Source organism: Trichosurus vulpecula, chromosome 2 (genome assembly GCF_011100635.1).
Source record: "Trichosurus vulpecula isolate mTriVul1 chromosome 2, mTriVul1.pri, whole genome shotgun sequence".
NCBI lineage: Eukaryota > Metazoa > Chordata > Mammalia > Diprotodontia > Phalangeridae > Trichosurus > Trichosurus vulpecula.
In genome coordinates, this window is record NC_050574.1 from 209,151,488 (window position 1) to 209,169,632 (window position 18,145).

An 18,145-nucleotide genomic window follows, 5' to 3' on the forward strand; every position below is an offset into this window, starting at 1 on the left:
AGTAGGCACTTCATAAATGTTTATGGGACTGAACTAAATGCCAAACTGCCTCCCATTATCTTAAATATCCTTTCGAAAATAATTCACCAGCTCACCCATGAAAAATTGTTTTAAAGCAAATTTATGCACTATATTAGATCTACTTGGGAAGCTCCAGATAAAAAAGTTTGCACAGCAAAAAAAAAAAAAAAAGAAAGTTTGTTTTGGTGAGAATGATTACCACACAGCTGGAAATGATAACCACATAGCAGGATGTTAAAGCAGGAAATTTCAAAAGCCTTACACTATCTGTATTTAATGTGGCCACTGTCTTTTTTTGAAATTCAGTGCCATGAAATAAATCATTGACACCAAATATAGTTTATCAGGCACCTACTGGGTGTATGGTTCTGTACTAAATGAAAAAATAAGAAATGGTATTTTTATCTGATAATTTGATTCATAAGATTTCCTACCTTCTATTACCCTCTGTTAGAATGACTTTTCTCCATTGCTGCAAGGCAGATTTAGAGGCTAAATTAAAAATCTACTAGTAGGATTAGAATATAACTTCCAGACATAACAAATTTACAACTAAAAAGCATATGTAATAAAGCTTCTTAATCTATTTCTGAGCATCGGTATGGGATGTTACTTATAGAAGGCAATGATGTAGTGAAAAGCATTTGGGATTTGGAATCAGAAGACCTGAGTTCTTTCATATCCCAGCTCTGATACAATCCTTGGACAAGGCTTTCCACTTCTGTGATTTGGCATTTTCTCATCTGCATTGAGGTTAGATTAGACCAGAGCTTCTTGACCTTCTCGTGGGTCATGACCCCCTTGGGTGGTCTGGTGAAGCCTGTGGAGCTTTTCTCAGAATCATGTATTTAAATGAATCAAATAAAATACATAAGATTGCAAAGGAAACCAATTATATTGAAATATAGTTGGCTAAAATTTTTTTTGCATGTTTCCAGATCCCAGATTATTGACTTGGACTAAATAATCTCTAAGGTATCTTCCAGCTCCAAAATCTTGGTTGTTAAATCAACATATTCTTTCTCCCCACTCCTGTACCTTAGAGAAAGAAAGAAAAATACATGATCAGAAAGAAAAGTGTTTTTATCTTAGATTCTTTAGAACATAAGCTGGCATGGAGGCAGTGACAGAGACAAGTACAACAGATAGGAGTATAGTTAAAAATGACCCATCCAAAGATGAAGTATTGATGAATTCCTAAATACTCAAAGAATCCCAATCACCCTTCTAGTCTTCCTCTCTCTTCCGGTTCAGGGCCCTTATTCTCCATCTGGCTTGCCTAGAGCTCCCTCCCACTAGGCTATCCCATTTAGTCCTATCCTACGTACCTTTTCTTTTCCTCCACAATCAACATTTAGCTTTTCTACAGAGCAAAGAGACACTGTAAGACCTGTTCATTAGCCGGGCAGGATTATTTTAGCAGTTGTGAGAAGAAGTTTGGATTGGAGCGAAGGGATCTATCAGGGGGCTAGTACCCTAGTCAAGGTGAGGGTTAATGAGGACTTGAGTTAGGGTGTTGGGTGGAGAAGAGAGATGCCAATCCACCTGAAAACAGAGATGCTGACGACAAATGTAGAATCAACAGGGCTTGGCAACTGCTTGGATGGGGAATGAATGAGAAGGAAAAGTCAGATGGGCCTGATCTTTTGAGCCTAGTTGACTGGGAGGGGAAAAAGGAGAAGTTGAGAGTTTTTTTGGTAGGGAAATAATAATTTTGGTTTTTGACATGTTGAGCTTAATATGTTGGAAAGACTCTCAGGTGGGGTGAGTTACAGGAAGCTATTCATATCAGGCTTGCCATTTGCAAATACTTTTAACACACATTTGACCCTCACAAAACACCTCCGAGTTAGTTACCATGGATTATATCATCTCCATTTTATAGATAAGAAAACTGAGGTTCAGAAAGGAATGGGTTTAGTCTTTCTATTTTGAGAGGCTGTGTGGCATAGTAGAAAGGGTGGTAGACTCAGGACTTAATCTTGTCAGGCACGTGATCATAGGCAAGTCCTTTAACTTGTCAGAGCCTCTATTTTCTCCTCTGTAAAATGGGGCTAATAATGCCTCCCATCAGAAGAAACATGGCTTACTGGAGAGAGAGAGAAACAGCTTTGGAGTCAGGAAGGTTTGAGTTCAAATTCTGTCGAATACTAGCAGTGTGGCCATGGTGTATCAGGAGGGCAGAGTTTATAATCTCAAAGAGGATCATAAACATGTCTGAAAGGTTCGGAACCGCCGGATATAAGAAACTCTCAAAGTAGAAGGCAGAAGAATCAAAACATTTATTTAGGCTCCACAGTAACCAACCCATGAACCAGAAGCCCCATTTTGATATGTTGATCAAAATCTTCCAGGCCCAATAAGTACGCCTTGCAAGAGTAACCAGGAGGCTACAGAGAAGCATGATCGCGTAAAGCAAAATCATGCTTCCCCCTCGATGGTAATAAGATTACCCACTGGCCTGAAGTCTTTGTTCAGCTTCCTCCCGTAGATCAGCTCTGCTACTGGCAGCTCCTGCCTCAGCTGTGTCTGTGCCTGAAACTGACGTAACTGTCGTAACTGCCTCTGTAACTGCCTCTGGCTCCAACTGTCGCTGTAACTGTCGCTGTAATGGCCTGAAGTCTTTGTTCAGCTTTCTCCCGTAGGTTAGCTCTGCTACTGGCAGCTCCTGCTTCAGCTGTGTCTGTCGCTGTGGCTGTAACTGACGTAACTGTCGTAACTGCCTCTGTAACTGTCGTTGGCTCCAACCGGAAAAGGAAAAGAGAGAGAGAACTCTCCGAGCTGTCCTCTCCCCTCTTATAGGGTCTCTGACATCATCAAGCTCCGCCCAAATGACCAGGGCCGATTGGTTCTTGAGTTGGCCCCTCCCCCTAGCATAGACATCAACACCTCCCCTCAGCCAGCCCCATGACTCCTCACACAGGAAGCTGTCTGCTTCCCGGCATGCTCCCCGGGCCTCCTGCCCCGGAAGAGCAAGCCACAGTGTCCAGAGGCTCAATGAGGCAAGCTGAGCCATTCAAAGAAAACAAAAGCCATTATGGCTACACTCCACCCCTTGTTATAGGATACATAATCTAATCAGCCATGTATCCTAGAACATACATTGTGATCCAATTACAAAGGAAACTAAAACATATCATTCATTATAAAGCAAAACATATCATTCAGTGACATTCCCAAACATTGGTTAACGATTCAAATGCAATCCACCCCTAGATCCCAGCAAAATAATCTCTTCAATCAATCATCCCCAAAACAATTATCAACAATTCAAATGTCCACCCCTAAATCCTTGTATCCATTACATAGGATCAATAATATCATAACAATAAAACAACACAGCAAGGATAACACAAAATAAGTAAACAGAACACTATCATCATTTCCACCCCCCTTGAACGATTGGGGCTCAAAATCTTGGGGTGAGGGGTGAAGGTCTCATTTTCCATAGCTTCTTCATGCTGAAATTGGATGTAGAGATGGCCCTGCCCCCAAAAAGTCCCATTCCAGAGGTCATTTCTTTAACAAGCTGGCAGGAATTCCAAGAATGCTACATGCTTAGGCAGTCACCGGAAAGTACAGGGTGCTTAAGCCTGAAGGAAACAAAACTAGCAACAAGGTTAGCCAAAACAAAGGACAAAAAGAATAGACAAGTATGGACTATAATTCTTCAAATAAAATCATCTCAAGTTTGGTTGAGATTTCAGTTATGCAAAGATCCAACATCAGAGCCAAACTCAGGTGGGAAATGTTTCTTTTCAAAAGGAACATAATGAGGAAGCCAAGAGGATCCCACCCTAGATAGAGACTAAGATTGTCCTCCCAGCCTTTCCCCAAATGTACAAGTTTTCATCCGTTAATCACACAAGGTCACCTTCACTCTGAGTGGCTTGTGGGCTTGCAGGAGCAGTTCTGATTTCCCTATCTCTCCTGTTATCAAGGCCTTTATCTCTGTACATTCTATATAATTCATTGGTTGGAATTCCATCTATCATTTCAAAACCTACTCCTGCTCTCAATAAAGCAGTAAACATTTCTTTCCTTGTTACTCTCCTTTGGCGCCAAGTTTGCTGGTTATTCACTCTTCTCTCTCGAGGAGATCTATCCCTTCCCCAGTCACCTAAGTCATATAACTGTAAAATCTTATTTATCACTGTTGTAAGACGGCTCCCTACTTCTCCAAGTAATAAATTCAAAATTAGTTGTTTATAAGCAGGGGGAGCAGTCCTAATTATTAAATTCCTATGAGGCAGTCCCATTGGATCATTGTAATATTGTCTGCAGTTCCTATCATAATGGCAGTCTTCATTACCTCCTCCTTTAGTCTCATGATACAATCTCTAAGTGAATACCAGGGTCTGTGCTCAGTGGGCCACATAGAATCAGTATCATATCTCTTATTGCATCCCACAGCGGCTAATGCCAACAGAGTAGTCCTGCTATCACCATCTCCTTGCTGATGATGTTCCCTAAAAGCTTGTTGAACTAGAGGATCATGGCTGATACCTATGAATCTCATGCAGTCTGTCCCATCTACTGATATTCCACTGGCCCCTTGATCACTGAGTCTTACCATCCAAGATATCAATGGTTCTCCTATTCTTTGGCTGAATCTACTCAAAATATCTGTGACCTCTTGCGGTGAGAAATCTTCCTGAATTTCCCTTGTAACTGAATCTTCACCTCGGGTTTCTGTCTTCCTCCTTTGTATGGGTCGAGCCCTTGTCTGATCATTTAACCATCTCCTATTCTCTGTGTGAGGCACATCCTGAACCCCAGTAGTGTTTTGTGCCTCAGCCTCTAACATTGTCTCATTTTCTCCCCACTCACTTCCTCTGCCACCATGGCTAGGACGAAGCAGGCAGTCAGGCTCTTTCTGGGCTGGGTTGAAATGCACTCTGGGCTTTTTTGGTCTCCTGTTGCTCTTAGCCACATTAATAGAAAAGTTCTCATTTGAGTCAGTTTGGTCTTCTGCTATCTGAGATTCCCCTTCTTCCTGTGGGGTAGGAGTGCCCCCATGTCTTTCACTTAATCTCAATCTTTCGTATACTAGCCGGTAGGCTGATAACACTATCCAGCTTTGCCTAGATAGTGATGCCCCTGACTGAATCCCAACTTCTCGTAAACACTTTTCCAAATCCCTAGGATCTCCTCTCCGTAGCCTTGGTTCCCAGTTTTCACAGGGTCCAGCTTTTTTAGCCAATTCTTTTGCTAGGGAGGAATAAAATGGATCCTCCCATCCTGGGATATTCATCTCTTCCTCTGAAATTGTTCTGCTTCTAAATAGAGATCTTATACCTAGCGATCCTGTTCGTGACGCCAAATGTATCAGGAGGGCAGAGTTTATAATCTCAAAGAGGATCATAAACATGTCTGAAAGGTTCGGAACCGCCGGATATAAGAAACTCTCAAAGTAGAAGGCAGAAGAATCAAAACATTTATTTAGGCTCCACAGTAACCAACCCATGAACCAGAAGCCCCATTTTGATATGTTGATCAAAATCTTCCAGGCCCAATAAGTACGCCTTGCAAGAGTAACCAGGAGGCTACAGAGAAGCATGATTGCGTAAAGCAAAATCATGCTTCCCCCTCGATGGTAATAAGATTACCCACTGGCCTGAAGTCTTTGTTCAGCTTCCTCCCGTAGATCAGCTCTGCTACTGGCAGCTCCTGCCTCAGCTGTGTCTGTGCCTGAAACTGACGTAACTGTCGTAACTGCCTCTGTAACTGCCTCTGGCTCCAACTGTCGCTGTAACTGTCGCTGTAATGGCCTGAAGTCTTTGTTCAGCTTTCTCCCGTAGGTTAGCTCTGCTACTGGCAGCTCCTGCTTCAGCTGTGTCTGTCGCTGTGGCTGTAACTGACGTAACTGTCGTAACTGCCTCTGTAACTGTCGTTGGCTCCAACCGGAAAAGGAAAAGAGAGAGAGAACTCTCCGAGCTGTCCTCTCCCCTCTTATAGGGTCTCTGACATCATCAAGCTCCGCCCAAATGACCAGGGCCGATTGGTTCTTGAGTTGGCCCCTCCCCCTAGCATAGACATCAACACCTCCCCTCAGCCAGCCCCATGACTCCTCACACAGGAAGCTGTCTGCTTCCCGGCATGCTCCCCGGGCCTCCTGCCCCGGAAGAGCAAGCCACAGTGTCCAGAGGCTCAATGAGGCAAGCTGAGCCATTCAAAGAAAACAAAAGCCATTATGGCTACACATGGTCAAGTCACTTAACCTCTAAGTGCTCCAGACAAATCTCTAAAACTCTAAGATGTCAGAAGGTACCAATATGCTTTTTTAATTTTTTAAATATTTTCAATTTTATTAATGTTTTATTTTTGTACTGCAAACATTTATCACTTATTCCCACTTTGTTAGAGGTATCTTGTAACAAAGTTTGACAATACTAATAATGCAGCAACTTTATCTGAAAGTTCATGCAATATTTCAACCTGTAGCACCCTCTCACCTCTCTGTAAAAATAAAGTAGAAATCTATTTTCTCTCCCTTCCTCCTATCCCCATCTCCCATCCCATTGGGGAGAAAAAAGCAAATTTCTTGTAACAATATGTATAGTCAAGCAAAACAAATTCCCCCAATGGCTGTACACAAAAATATGTTTCATTCCATATCCTGTCTACAACAGACAACATGTTTCATCATCCGTCCTCTGAAATTATCAGTGGCCATTGTATTGACCATAGTTCTTACAGCTTTCAAAGTTGTTTGTTTTCACAGTGTTCTCATACAAATTATTCTCCTGGTTCTGCTCATTTTATTCTTCATTAGTTCCAATCTGCCTTGGTAAAGAGAGTTTCCTTACCAGTAATTTCCTAGATGAATAAAATCACAGGTTTGGTCCCCCAAAAAGTGCTTTATAAACCTTAAAATACCATAGAAATATGTTATCATGGTTAATATTATTATTATTACACTATTTTTCTTATAGATTTCGTCTACACTCTTGGTTTTAATGATCTCCTCTATGAAGATGACTTCCAAATACTCAGCTCCAATCATGTGCTAAACTCTAGTCCCACACCCATAGCTATGTGCTGGCTATTTCCATTTGAGTGTCCTGCCAGCATCTCAAACTCTACATGCCCCAAATTGAAATCATCACTTCCCCCCAAAAATCCATCCCTCCCCCCAACATCTCTATGTTGGTTAATCATCATCAACTTCCCAGGCAAGTAGGAGAAGGGGAACTTGGGAATGCACCCAAGGGTGCTACAACTGAAGGCTAAATCTAAGCAATTCTACATGCATAGCATATAGTACTTTTTAGCTGCCTACCTACATCTTTTAAAAAAAAATTTTTTTAACATGTGTAGATATTTTTCCTCTCAAGGCTGAATCTCCATTGGCTGAAAAAAGTAAAATTCTGATTATAGATGCTAATCCTTTTGCTCTGGGAGCTTCTGATAAGAGAGTTCGATTCCCACTCAGTTTTTTGAAGACAATACATTTTGCCACTCACTCTACTGCATGACAACACACTGAGCCTAATGTTTGTCTAAGATTAAGTTTTGCTGAAATTCCATTTTCTGTCTCTCCTTGTTTCTAGCCCACACAATCATTTGGCTTTAGCGTCTTTTATAGGGGAAAGGTAGAATTAAGTATTATTTCCTTTGACAAATACTAGTAACACACAGAATGTATTCAGTATTTTTAACATTACCTTATTAAATCCAATGAAAGGTGTGAGGAACCTTGACTTAGAATGCTTTTCATTCTGATATCCTCTTGCTGGCTGGAGTAAAGAAGAATACCTCACTGGGAATGGGGAAATGAATTGTGAGAGATGATAAATATTCCAAAAGATACAGAGGAAATAACTTTTCAGTTTCCGCTAGGCCATTTGTTTTTAGTTTTTGAAAATCATCTTACAGGGGAAGAGGCAATCAATGATGGCACTTCTCCGTGACCTTGTTACCTCATGTATCAGAGGCAGGACTAGGAAACTAATATGACATTAAGTTCTTCGACCCTGCCAAATCCTGGGGTAACATCTTCCTTGCAGACTTGTCCCCCTTCCCCTCCCCCCACTCTCAGGCACTCTAAAACAATCAAAGCAGGTAGACTTTCAGACAGAGCCAGAACTAGCAGGGAACAGCTGGGGTTTTGTCTCAGATGCCTACATCACAAGGGTGGGAGTCCATCCTATGATGCAGTGATCTTAGATCTCTTCCTCTTATAGTCTCTTCATTTTCAGTAACTCACTGACATCTAATTTCCTTTTTAAAAAATTTGATTATTATGGACTTAACCTACACAAATGTTTCAATAAGCAAAGACAACAGAAGAGAGAATGGCATGTGTCTTGACCCCCTCTTAGAGGCAGGCTGGTCCTTTCCTCATCCTTCCTGAAGCACAGGGCCAGTTGGCATACTACCTGCTTTCTACTGCCACATTTAGACTTACCATCTGCCACCACTGCTCAACAAGGACCTCTAGTCCTTGAACGTTCACTCCATCTGGCCCAATCCTTCTTGTTGTCATCTGGAGACCTCTAGGCCACTCTCCCTTCTCCCCAATAATTTCAGTGCCTGGCTCACAGTCTTCTTTTCTACCCCAAGCCTTTGTAACAGCAACAATACTGTCATACACAGGATGGCCGCTAGCACGGGTTCTTGGATCTGCTTTACTAAGAAAGATAGCTGTTTAAGGGGTCAACAATCTTACTTTAATTAAACATAGATATCATTCACTTAGTTCAGAGGAAAAGTCAGCACCCAGAAACTCAGAGAAAATACAAGTAGAGAAATAAAGACCAACAGACAGGACTCTACTGTCTAAATCAAAGCAGTGTTGTTATACCCTTTACATAAATCACTGGATCAAGAGAGCCTTTACCTCTGAGCAGTCGGGGAGCTCTGAACATAGAGCCACTCGGAGTCTCAACCAGGGAATCACAAGGTCCTCCTCATAAGTGAGCCCCCACAGCAAAACCTCACCTCAGAGTATATACACACTTCTCAGAGCCAGAGGGCATCACAACTCATGACCCAGTGCCTAATTAGAAATTAGCATAAGGTGTGAGCCTTCCTACATGCAAGCTTCCCCTAATCAAGCTTCCTTTAATGGGCTCCATGTGAGGCCTATTAATGGGTGGGGAAGATCTTCCCATTTCATCAACATTATAGCCTTACAGCCCTCAGATACCCTGCCCTTAGAGTTCTCAGTGTCCTCAGATCCCATGACCTCTGTCTACCATCTATCTCAACTATCCTCTTCTATCTGCCAACAGAATTTGTCCCAGGTCCTGGCTTACACTTAGTCACAGCTCTGCCTTTGCAGTGGTTACAGCATGAGACTTTCATACTTCCCTCTTAAAAACAAAAATAAGAACAAAGAAAAACCAATCCTCTTCAACTGCCTAAAATTTCTTTATCTAGCTACGTAGCCTTATTTATTCTGCACTTATGGATAAAAGGCTTCAAATGTAAATGCTTGGGGAAAAGAGACCCTTGACTAAAGCTTATCTGCTCTAAAGGCTAGCCTGATGGATCTCCCAGCATGAAAGACCAGGAATAGAAGAACTTTTCCTGTTTTGAGGCAGCTAGGTGGCACTTCGGATAGAAAGCTGGACCTGGAGTCAGGAAAAGCTGAGTTCAAATCCAGCCTCAGACACTTACTAGCTGTGTGATCTTGGGAGAGACATTCAACCTCTGTCTTAATTTCCTCAACTATAAAATGGCAATAATTGTTGTGAGTTGTTGTGAGGATCAAACGAGATATCTGTAAAGTGCCCAGCACAGTTTCTAGCACTATATAAATGCTTATTCCTTTAGATAAAGGAGAGGATGGACAGCAGGACAGACACTAAACAATGGTCATAGGAAAAAGGAGTGGGAAAGCAGAGAAGCAGGGTGGTACAGTGGGTAATGAGCTGGTTTTGGATTCGGGAGGATCTGAATTCAAGTCCTGCTTCAGCACTTGCTGGCTGTGTCAAGTCACCTAATGTCTCATTGACAGCTCCAAACTTTCCAAGCTGAGGCGTAGTTCCCTCTTTACATGGTAGAGGGAGTCCCTCACACCAATGAAACCACATGCCCAAACCCCCGAAAAGTGTGTGATGATGAGGAAGGCCTCAAGGCTGAAAATACCAAATCCAATCTAACAAGCATCTGTTATGTACTTCCTCATTGGAAGTCACAGTGCCAGGTGTTTGGAAATGCAAAGACAAAATTGAAAAGAAAAAAAAGAGTCCCTGCGCTTGAGTTTATATTCTCCTTGGGGATATAAATTTATACAGGAGAATTAGAGCAGTGGGCGAACACTAACAACTAAGGAAAATCAAAATGTCCAGGAAGACATTTTGGTGCTGCATCATGCTCAGTTAAGAATCAATTAAACAACGGGCATGTGTTAAGCACCTACTATGTTCCAAGCACTGTGCTAAGTGTTGGGAATACAAAGGGTGAAAAACACAGTCTTTGCTCTCAAGGAGCTCACAGTCCAATGAAGATGACAACACAGGAGCAGCTATGTACATTCAAGATTTTGTTGTTGTTCAGTTGTGTCTGACTCTTCATGTCCCCATTTGGGGTTTTCTTGGCAAAGATAATGGTTTGCCATTTCCTTCTCCAGCTCATTTTACAGATGAGGAAGCTAAGGCATATGGAGTTAAGTGACTTGCCCAGGGTCATACAGCTAGGGTGTATCTGAGGTCAGGTTTGAACTCAGGTCTTCCTGACTCCAGGCCTGGTACTCTATCCACTGTGCCACCTAGCTGCCCTACATTCAAGATATAAACAGGGAAAATTGCAGATAATAGCAGAGGGAAGGGTCTATTGGAGGGGGTGGGGGTATGAAGATTTGAGCTGAGTACTGAAGGTAGCAAAGGAAGTCAGGAGGTGTGAGGGAAAGCATTTCAAGCATGGGGAACAGTCGACAAAAATGTTTGGAGTTAGGAGGGGGAGAATTATTTTTCTTATGAATCCAACTTGACTCAGATGATTAGCTCTGTAGAATCTCTGAATGTTTGCCAACTTTGTATATATCTGTGTGGCCCTGGACCAGGATGACCTCTCTGAGTCCCATGCCACACTATCTTCAGGTCAGTGGACTGGCTTACTTTCTCAGTGACATTTTGATAGCTGGGATCCTTGATAAGGCATCTGTGCCTTAAAGTAACAAAGCTGTCAGGCTTAATTTTTTAAAAAATTGTTGTATATAATTAGTCCATTTTAATTGCTCTTGGAAATTGTAATCTTATGTGACAAGATTATTATACATTACTCATTAATGGGGTCTCCAAGGCCAGAAAAATACCATTGAGATGGCTATGAACTGTCCTCTTTGGACTTTTTAGTCTTGTCCTTGAAATAATCAGCAAAGACATCCAGGAAACCCTGGTTCTGCTCTCACTTTGTGGCATAACAAGGCCATGGAGTGAATATACTTTTATCTATCTGCCAAGAGGAAGGGTCAGAAGGGATACTGTCAATATTTCCGGCTTCCTAATGGGCACCTGAGGGCTTCACAGACTTGGTGATCATTAATCTGGGAATGTCTTGGTCCTGCCCTTGCTTCACCAGCCAACTTCACAACTGAGTGAGTTTGAAACAAATATGACCCTAAATGGTGGAATATCTGATTCCACCCTGGTTGACTATTTTCATTACTTCTTATTCTGACTAGCAATGGCCCAGGGAGGGAACTTCCCAATAGGATCTCTATGTGAGGAGTATTGAGAGAAAGGCAACCCACTGAGGGGTCTAGGATTCTTCTCGGTAAATTTGGAGAATTGCTCCCATTCTGGCTTTTACGGGTCACTGTCTCTTCTCCAGAGGTATAACCAGGTTTGTTTTGTTGTTTTTTTTACCTCAGGAAGAATAGGTGGGGTAGGGGAGCAGCAGCACATACAGAGGACTGACCAGCTGTAGGTGCAGTCAGACAAGGAGAGGAGGCACCTCAAACCACCCTGAATGCACCCATCTCTTTACATATCAGAAGCCAGGCCAGACCAGAGTTGGTTTGTACCTGGAGGGGAGACTGCTAGTTACTATTGACTGCTATAGGCTTGATAAACCACCATGGTATAATGGATAGGAGACTGAACCTGGATGGAGTCGGGAAGAAATGGATTCAAATTCTGCTTCAGATACTTACTAGCTGTGGGACTTTGGACAAGTCACTTAATTTCTCTGGGCTTCAGTTTCTACATCTGTAAAATGAGACAGTTGAACTCGATGACCTGTAAGGTCTTTCCCAGGTGAAAATCTATGATCCTGTTATCTCCTCCTCCAGCCCACAATCCTCTCTTTTGAGTTCCCCCAGATCACCTCTTACTCCTGCTTTTGGCAAAGTAGGGGCACAGAAGTCTCTGGGTCCCTGTAGGTGGACCAAGCCTTAGCTCCCCATTCCTAGTTATGACTGCACTCCTCCCCAAATCTAAGCTGGATGTTTTAAGAAGAAAAACAGAAAATCTAATCTTTCTCTTCCTTTTTTAATTTCAGGAAGTAATGATTAGCTGGTTCAAATTATCTGCATTTAATGGGTTTTTGTTGTTGGGGGGTTTTTGTTTGTTTTTTTTTAGTGTTTTGGTTTTTTTTAGCAATAATGTATAGACAGCTGTATTGTCACTAACTTGTCAATTCTTAAAAGGTCACTGCCCATTTTCTCCTTGGCGATTCTATTAAATGCAATCAGTAAGTGGCACCAATGCTGACAATATAAGGTTCTATACTGCACCAAAGCATTGACCTTCTCACTTTGAATTCTTCCTTAAAATCAAATACTTTGCCTCCCTGGTGGATGCGTCAGATATATGAGAGTACATTTTGCTTTTCTTTTCCTCATTTTAATCAAGTATTATGCAAAAGGAGACAGGGCAATAGTTATATTACAGTTATTACAGGTTGTTTTGAGAATCCCTTATGTGAGCCACTGTGAAAGTACAAAATATATTCTACACCGTATGACTTTTCTGCACCAATGCAAGAAAAACAACTCCACACATACGGCCTACTATAAGAGATGCAAATCATCTTAATGTACAAAGACTGACGTGCTAATAACAAGGCATGTGCTTTGTTTCGTGTTTCATTTTCTAGCTGCTGTTGTCTGTGTTACCCTTCTCAACAGACTGGAATGTGACCAGATCAACTCGCCCCATGAAGTCCTACTAGCATATCAGCAACGCCCCCAGCAACTGATCTCAATCTTCATCAAAAAGCGCCTTGGACGACATGACCCAAAGTGATTTGCAGGCAGCCAAACTGTCCCTCTGCACTTCCAATTACATGCAAATTCCATTTTTGAAGCAAGCTTATATATGGCAGCCCCGGTGAAACCAATGACATGTTCAATTGTGATTTTTGGTCATGGTACAAAGCCCAAATCAAGCTCACACTGAAATACACCAGCCATTCTGTAGATATGGTTACCAGTCAATCTATTTCTGAAACCCGTCCAGACCTTCATGTTAGAATACTGTCAGACCATCTTAAGATTTGGACAGGTTTCAGCAGTTGAGCACACACATTCAAAATATTTACCTCCCAAATGTCAGTTTAATACGGCTCTACACGAAAAAAATCATCCCAGGGAAATGGGTCACACTTCACTTTGTTTCCATCTGTAGGGTTTCAGAAAATTAGAGAGTGGGAATTCAAAACCTAGGTAGTTATTTTTCTTATATAAATGATTTTATTCCAAAACAAAGTTAGTCTGGGTTTCATATTTATTTCTGGGAGAAAAGACTTAGTAATCATGTGGGGTGAGGTGGGGGAACATTTAGCTGTGTTTGTAAAGCTAAACTATCTTTTAGCATTAGTTTGTAGGATTTGTATTTTTATTTCGTAAACAAATGACCAACTTGACAAAGGAATTTTTGGAATTGGTTTTAAAGTTTCACCTTTTGTAGAATATTAGAGCAGATTTTTCTCAGCACCTACATGATACCTCAATAGTCGGCCTGGCCCTCCGGGAGGCACCATACCTCTTTTAGGCTGTTCAGTGCACTGGAATAATTGTCTAAGCCTTTGGCTCTTTTCCGAGGCTGAAAAAAGCAGGAAGGGGACAAGGTGATGGGGGTGGGGGGGTGGGAAGGGTTATGGTGGTTGGATTATAGAACAAGGTAGTGCGTGATGTTTTGTATATAAATGATTTGTACATATGTTTATATATTTTGGATCAAATAAAGCTTTAATTGTGTTCTCATATATTTAATGATGCTTTTGTTGTAAGAGTCATTTTCATACCAGAAAAACAAGAGACTGGAGGAGAAACACTGTCAGCTGTCAGAGAATCTTAAGGCAGGTTTGTAGAGCAGTATGATGCAGAAAGAACACTGGTCTTGGAGTCAGAGGACTTGGGTTTGAGCTATGGCTTTGGTGCTTACCAATTGTGTGATTCTGGGCAAATTGCTAAACTTTTTCCCTGTCTGTAAAATGGGGATAATGCTTGTTAAAACACCTCATGGTTTTCTTGTGAGGAAAGTGTGTTATAAATCTTAAGGTAGAGATTTTATTTTGATGGAACCGTCCTACTCTAACACAATACCAAATAAAGGACCCTGCTTCTGGCATCATGGAAGTGAGCTTAGCCATCAGCAAGATTTCCCTTCCCCACCAACTGTCTCCTCCACCATGACTCTGAGGGGATTCCTTCTCCCAGCCCACTAGATTCTTGAGATGTCACCAGGTAAGAGGAGGGCAAGGGAGCAGCACTTTCCTTGGTACTTCCACTTAGGGGAAGGGTGGGGAGTGAAAGACAAAGGGATGACTTACAGTTCTGCTAAATATCATAGTTTAGGGAATGGAACATGTGCAGAACAGTCTTTGGAGGGGCAATTCAACCCCTCCCTCCTCCTGTCAATCAGTGTCCTGTTCAGCTTTCCCTCACAAAGATTGGGTTTCAAGGTTGGCCTCACTACACAGTCCTCTGAACTGCCACTACCATCTACAACGATAAAAAAAAAAGTTCAGCAACATCTAATCTACACATTAACATTGTTTGTAGTGCTCCACACCTATATTCACTCACCTCTGAAGAGGGCATGGAGGGAATCTTCTCATAACTCTTCTTTCAGACCAAACTTGGTCATCTCAGTTTCATAGCATTCAATTTCAATTTCGTTGCTTTTTAAAAAAAAATTACATTGTTGTAGTCATTGTGCATATTGTGCTCTTGGTTGCACTTTACTTTGCATCAGTTCATAGAAGTCTTTCCATGCTTGTCTGCATGTATCATATTCGTTATTTTTATAAGCACTTAATGTTCTATTACATTATGTACCACAAGTTGTTTAGCCATTTCCTAGCTGATGAGCATCTACTTTGTTTCTAGTTCTTTACTACTACAGAAGATGTTGCTATAAATATTTTGATAAATAGGGGAGCATTCTTTTCATCATTGAACTCCTTGGATTCAATGCTGGACAGCAGCACATCCCTCCTAATTATTCTTGCCAACTAGGGACAAATGCTGTCATCACCCCTTCTAAATCTGGGACCCTGAGGCAGAGCCCTGCGCTCCCTGCCCTACTTATGGCTCTCTTCTCACCATGATTCAGGTAGGTCAGGGCCATATCTCGAATCACCTCAGGCTCACTGCTGCCCTGGCATTTAAAGGCTTGTGCTGGTAAGGAATGAAAGCCTGCAGAGACCTACATCTCCACCTTGGCCTCATTTCTCTTAACCCTGTTTTTGTCCCCATCACCATACTGGGTCTCTCCCTTTCAGGCTCAGCTCAAGTACCACCATTTCTATGAAGCCTTCTCTGATTTTCTTCCCATCACCCAATCAAATTATGAGTGTTTTTTCCAAGTTCACATGGAGCACTTTGATTTACTTTGCCAGCTTCACTCCCTATAGTGTCTCATATGTATAGGCATTTTTAATCCTCAGGAGAATATAAGCACCTTGAAGGCAGGGACTGTTTCATTTTTGTCTTTGAATTCCAAGCACCTTATATGATGTCTGTCGAATTGAATTGTGTCTCTTTACCAGCACAGAGGAGTTTTATGTGGATTTTCAAACATTCCTGACTGGGAAACAATTTAACATATGTAAAGGCAGTTGTGTTATATAATGCCACATGTAAAGCACATTAGATAGAGGGTCAGATTTTCAGTCAATGGATCTGAGTTTAAATTTGAGCTCATACACATAGTAGCTGTGTGAGCCTGGACAAGTCATTTAACCTCTATTAATTTCCTTAACTGTAAAATAGAGATAATAATAATAATTAATAATACCTCCCTCCCAGACTTGTTGAAAGGATCAAAGGAGATGATATTTGTAAAGTACTTAGTGTTGTGCCTGGCACATAGTAGGCCCTTAATAAATGCTTCCTGGGATGGGGGGGTGGGGTGTAGGATGGGCTCAAATCAGTTCCCATCACACTCTTTTTTGGGAGGCTTTTAATTTCATTTTACTATTTTTAAGCCAAGAAGAAACTTCTCCATAATTATCTGAAAAGGCCTTTGGAGCTTTCTCCAGGCCTTTCCCCTCCTCCCCTCTCCCGTCTCTTCTCCTCTCCTCTATCGTGGTTAGATTTGGTAGAGGCATGATGAAGGGGGAAAGAAGAGAACTATCCTAGGATGGCCTGGCCCTAATTAAGGCAACACCCATGTATTACCTTCTAGAAATGAAATTCTAAAAATGTCGAGATTTTCTCACAACCCACAGATACCTCAGGCTTCCTTTCAATCATCAATTAATTTTCCTCTTCAGATCACTCCCTTATGTAAATTGTCATTAAAGTGCCCCAATAACTTTGTTCTCCTCTAATTTAGTACCTTTCACTATACTTACTTACTTCAAGGATCCCTGATTTCACTGGTGTGAGTGGCCCTTCACCAACACCAATAGTAACCTCTTCATGTTTTAGTAGATGATTTCAAACAGTTGCTGTGGTCAAAAAAACTGTCACTTGGTGGTCTGCAACAGAGATGTCAAACACAAAGCCCCTGTAGCCTGAGTCAGATTAAAATTGAATTGGGAAATGTTCTTAAAAACAAATAAAAATGAAATAAAACATAGATAATGTTAATATGTGGTTTTCTAAGTCGGTACATGCCTACAGGGATCTTTAAGTACAGTCTCTAATTACAGATCCTTAAGTAAGTTTCTAATTCAGTTTCACTCTACTGGACTACAGTCTCTCAAAACTGAGTCAAGCAAGTCTTCTGATAACAAAGAGTTCATTTCTAGGCCTAAACTCAAAGCCTGTCTTAAATTTTTTTCTTTGAATTTAACAATCATCAGCGAACATTTCAAAATTCAAAAAATGGCAACTAAAAAGAAGATTGTATAGGAAACCATGAGCTCGGGCATATTGTTTGGGCTTTTTAGAGTATATATCAAATTTGGCATAGGCAAATTGCTTGCTTTCTCAATGGGTGGGGGGAAGAGAAGGAGGGAGAGAATTTGGAATTCAAAATTTGGGGGAAAAAGAATGTTAAAAATTGTTTTTACATACAATTGGGGAAAAAATAAAATTTTAAAAAAAATTTCACGTAGGAGAACCAAAAACTCAAAACCAAAGCACCTTTGAAAGACCTGCAGGAGTCTTTGATATGCTAACAAAACTGCAGAGCAAGTCACCTTCATACTAAGTTGGAGCTCTAGAATAGGATGTTAAGTATTCCTCATGATAGCCACGCTGAAAAAATGCTTTAATATTCCTTCACCTTCCATTCTCTTTTTGACCTAGAAAACAGCTTACCAAAGATAATCCCAATAATTCCCAGATCTTATAACTCTTTTCCTCAGTCAAATTATCTGCATCTTCTATGGATTACAGACACGAAGTTATATCATTATACCTTCTTATTACGCATGAAACATACATGTTAATATTATACATTCTCATTCTTTGCTAATCAACATCCTTATTCCCCCCCTTTTTTAAGACTGAGTCTCCCTCTTTTACCCAGGCTGGAAGTAGTATGGCGTATTCACAGTCCTAGTCCTACTTTCATTGGCAAAAGAACTTTGACCTGTTTTATATTCCAAGAGACACAGTTTTGCCCCTCTTTAAGCAATCTTGCATCCTTCCCCTTACCATATTAATGATAAAGTTGGGGTAGACATCTGATCAGCTTAGCCCTCTACAACTCAGAATTCCTGAGCTTGAGAAATTACCTAGTAACCTAGTAACCTAGTAACAGGGATTATATGTGTC

The 18,145-nt window shown here is 41.3% G+C and overlaps 1 protein-coding gene across 2 annotated transcripts in view; it reads left to right on the plus strand.

Annotated features, from left to right (window-relative positions):
• Positions 1-14,185, plus strand: part of UPP2 (uridine phosphorylase 2) — a 52,489-nt gene extending 38,304 nt beyond the window's left edge. The window contains exon 8 of one of the 2 annotated variants that reach the window (XR_005009584.1): positions 13,069-13,155. Coding sequence is in view for 1 of the 2 variants with exons in the window: in XM_036745084.1 (XP_036600979.1) it covers positions 13,069-13,217 (149 nt within the window). In the remaining variant the exon portion in view is untranslated. Of the gene's footprint in view, positions 1-13,068 lie in introns of both variants that reach the window. The other variant, XM_036745084.1, reaches the window with a different exon arrangement.
• Positions 14,186-18,145: the final 3,960 nt, after the last annotated feature.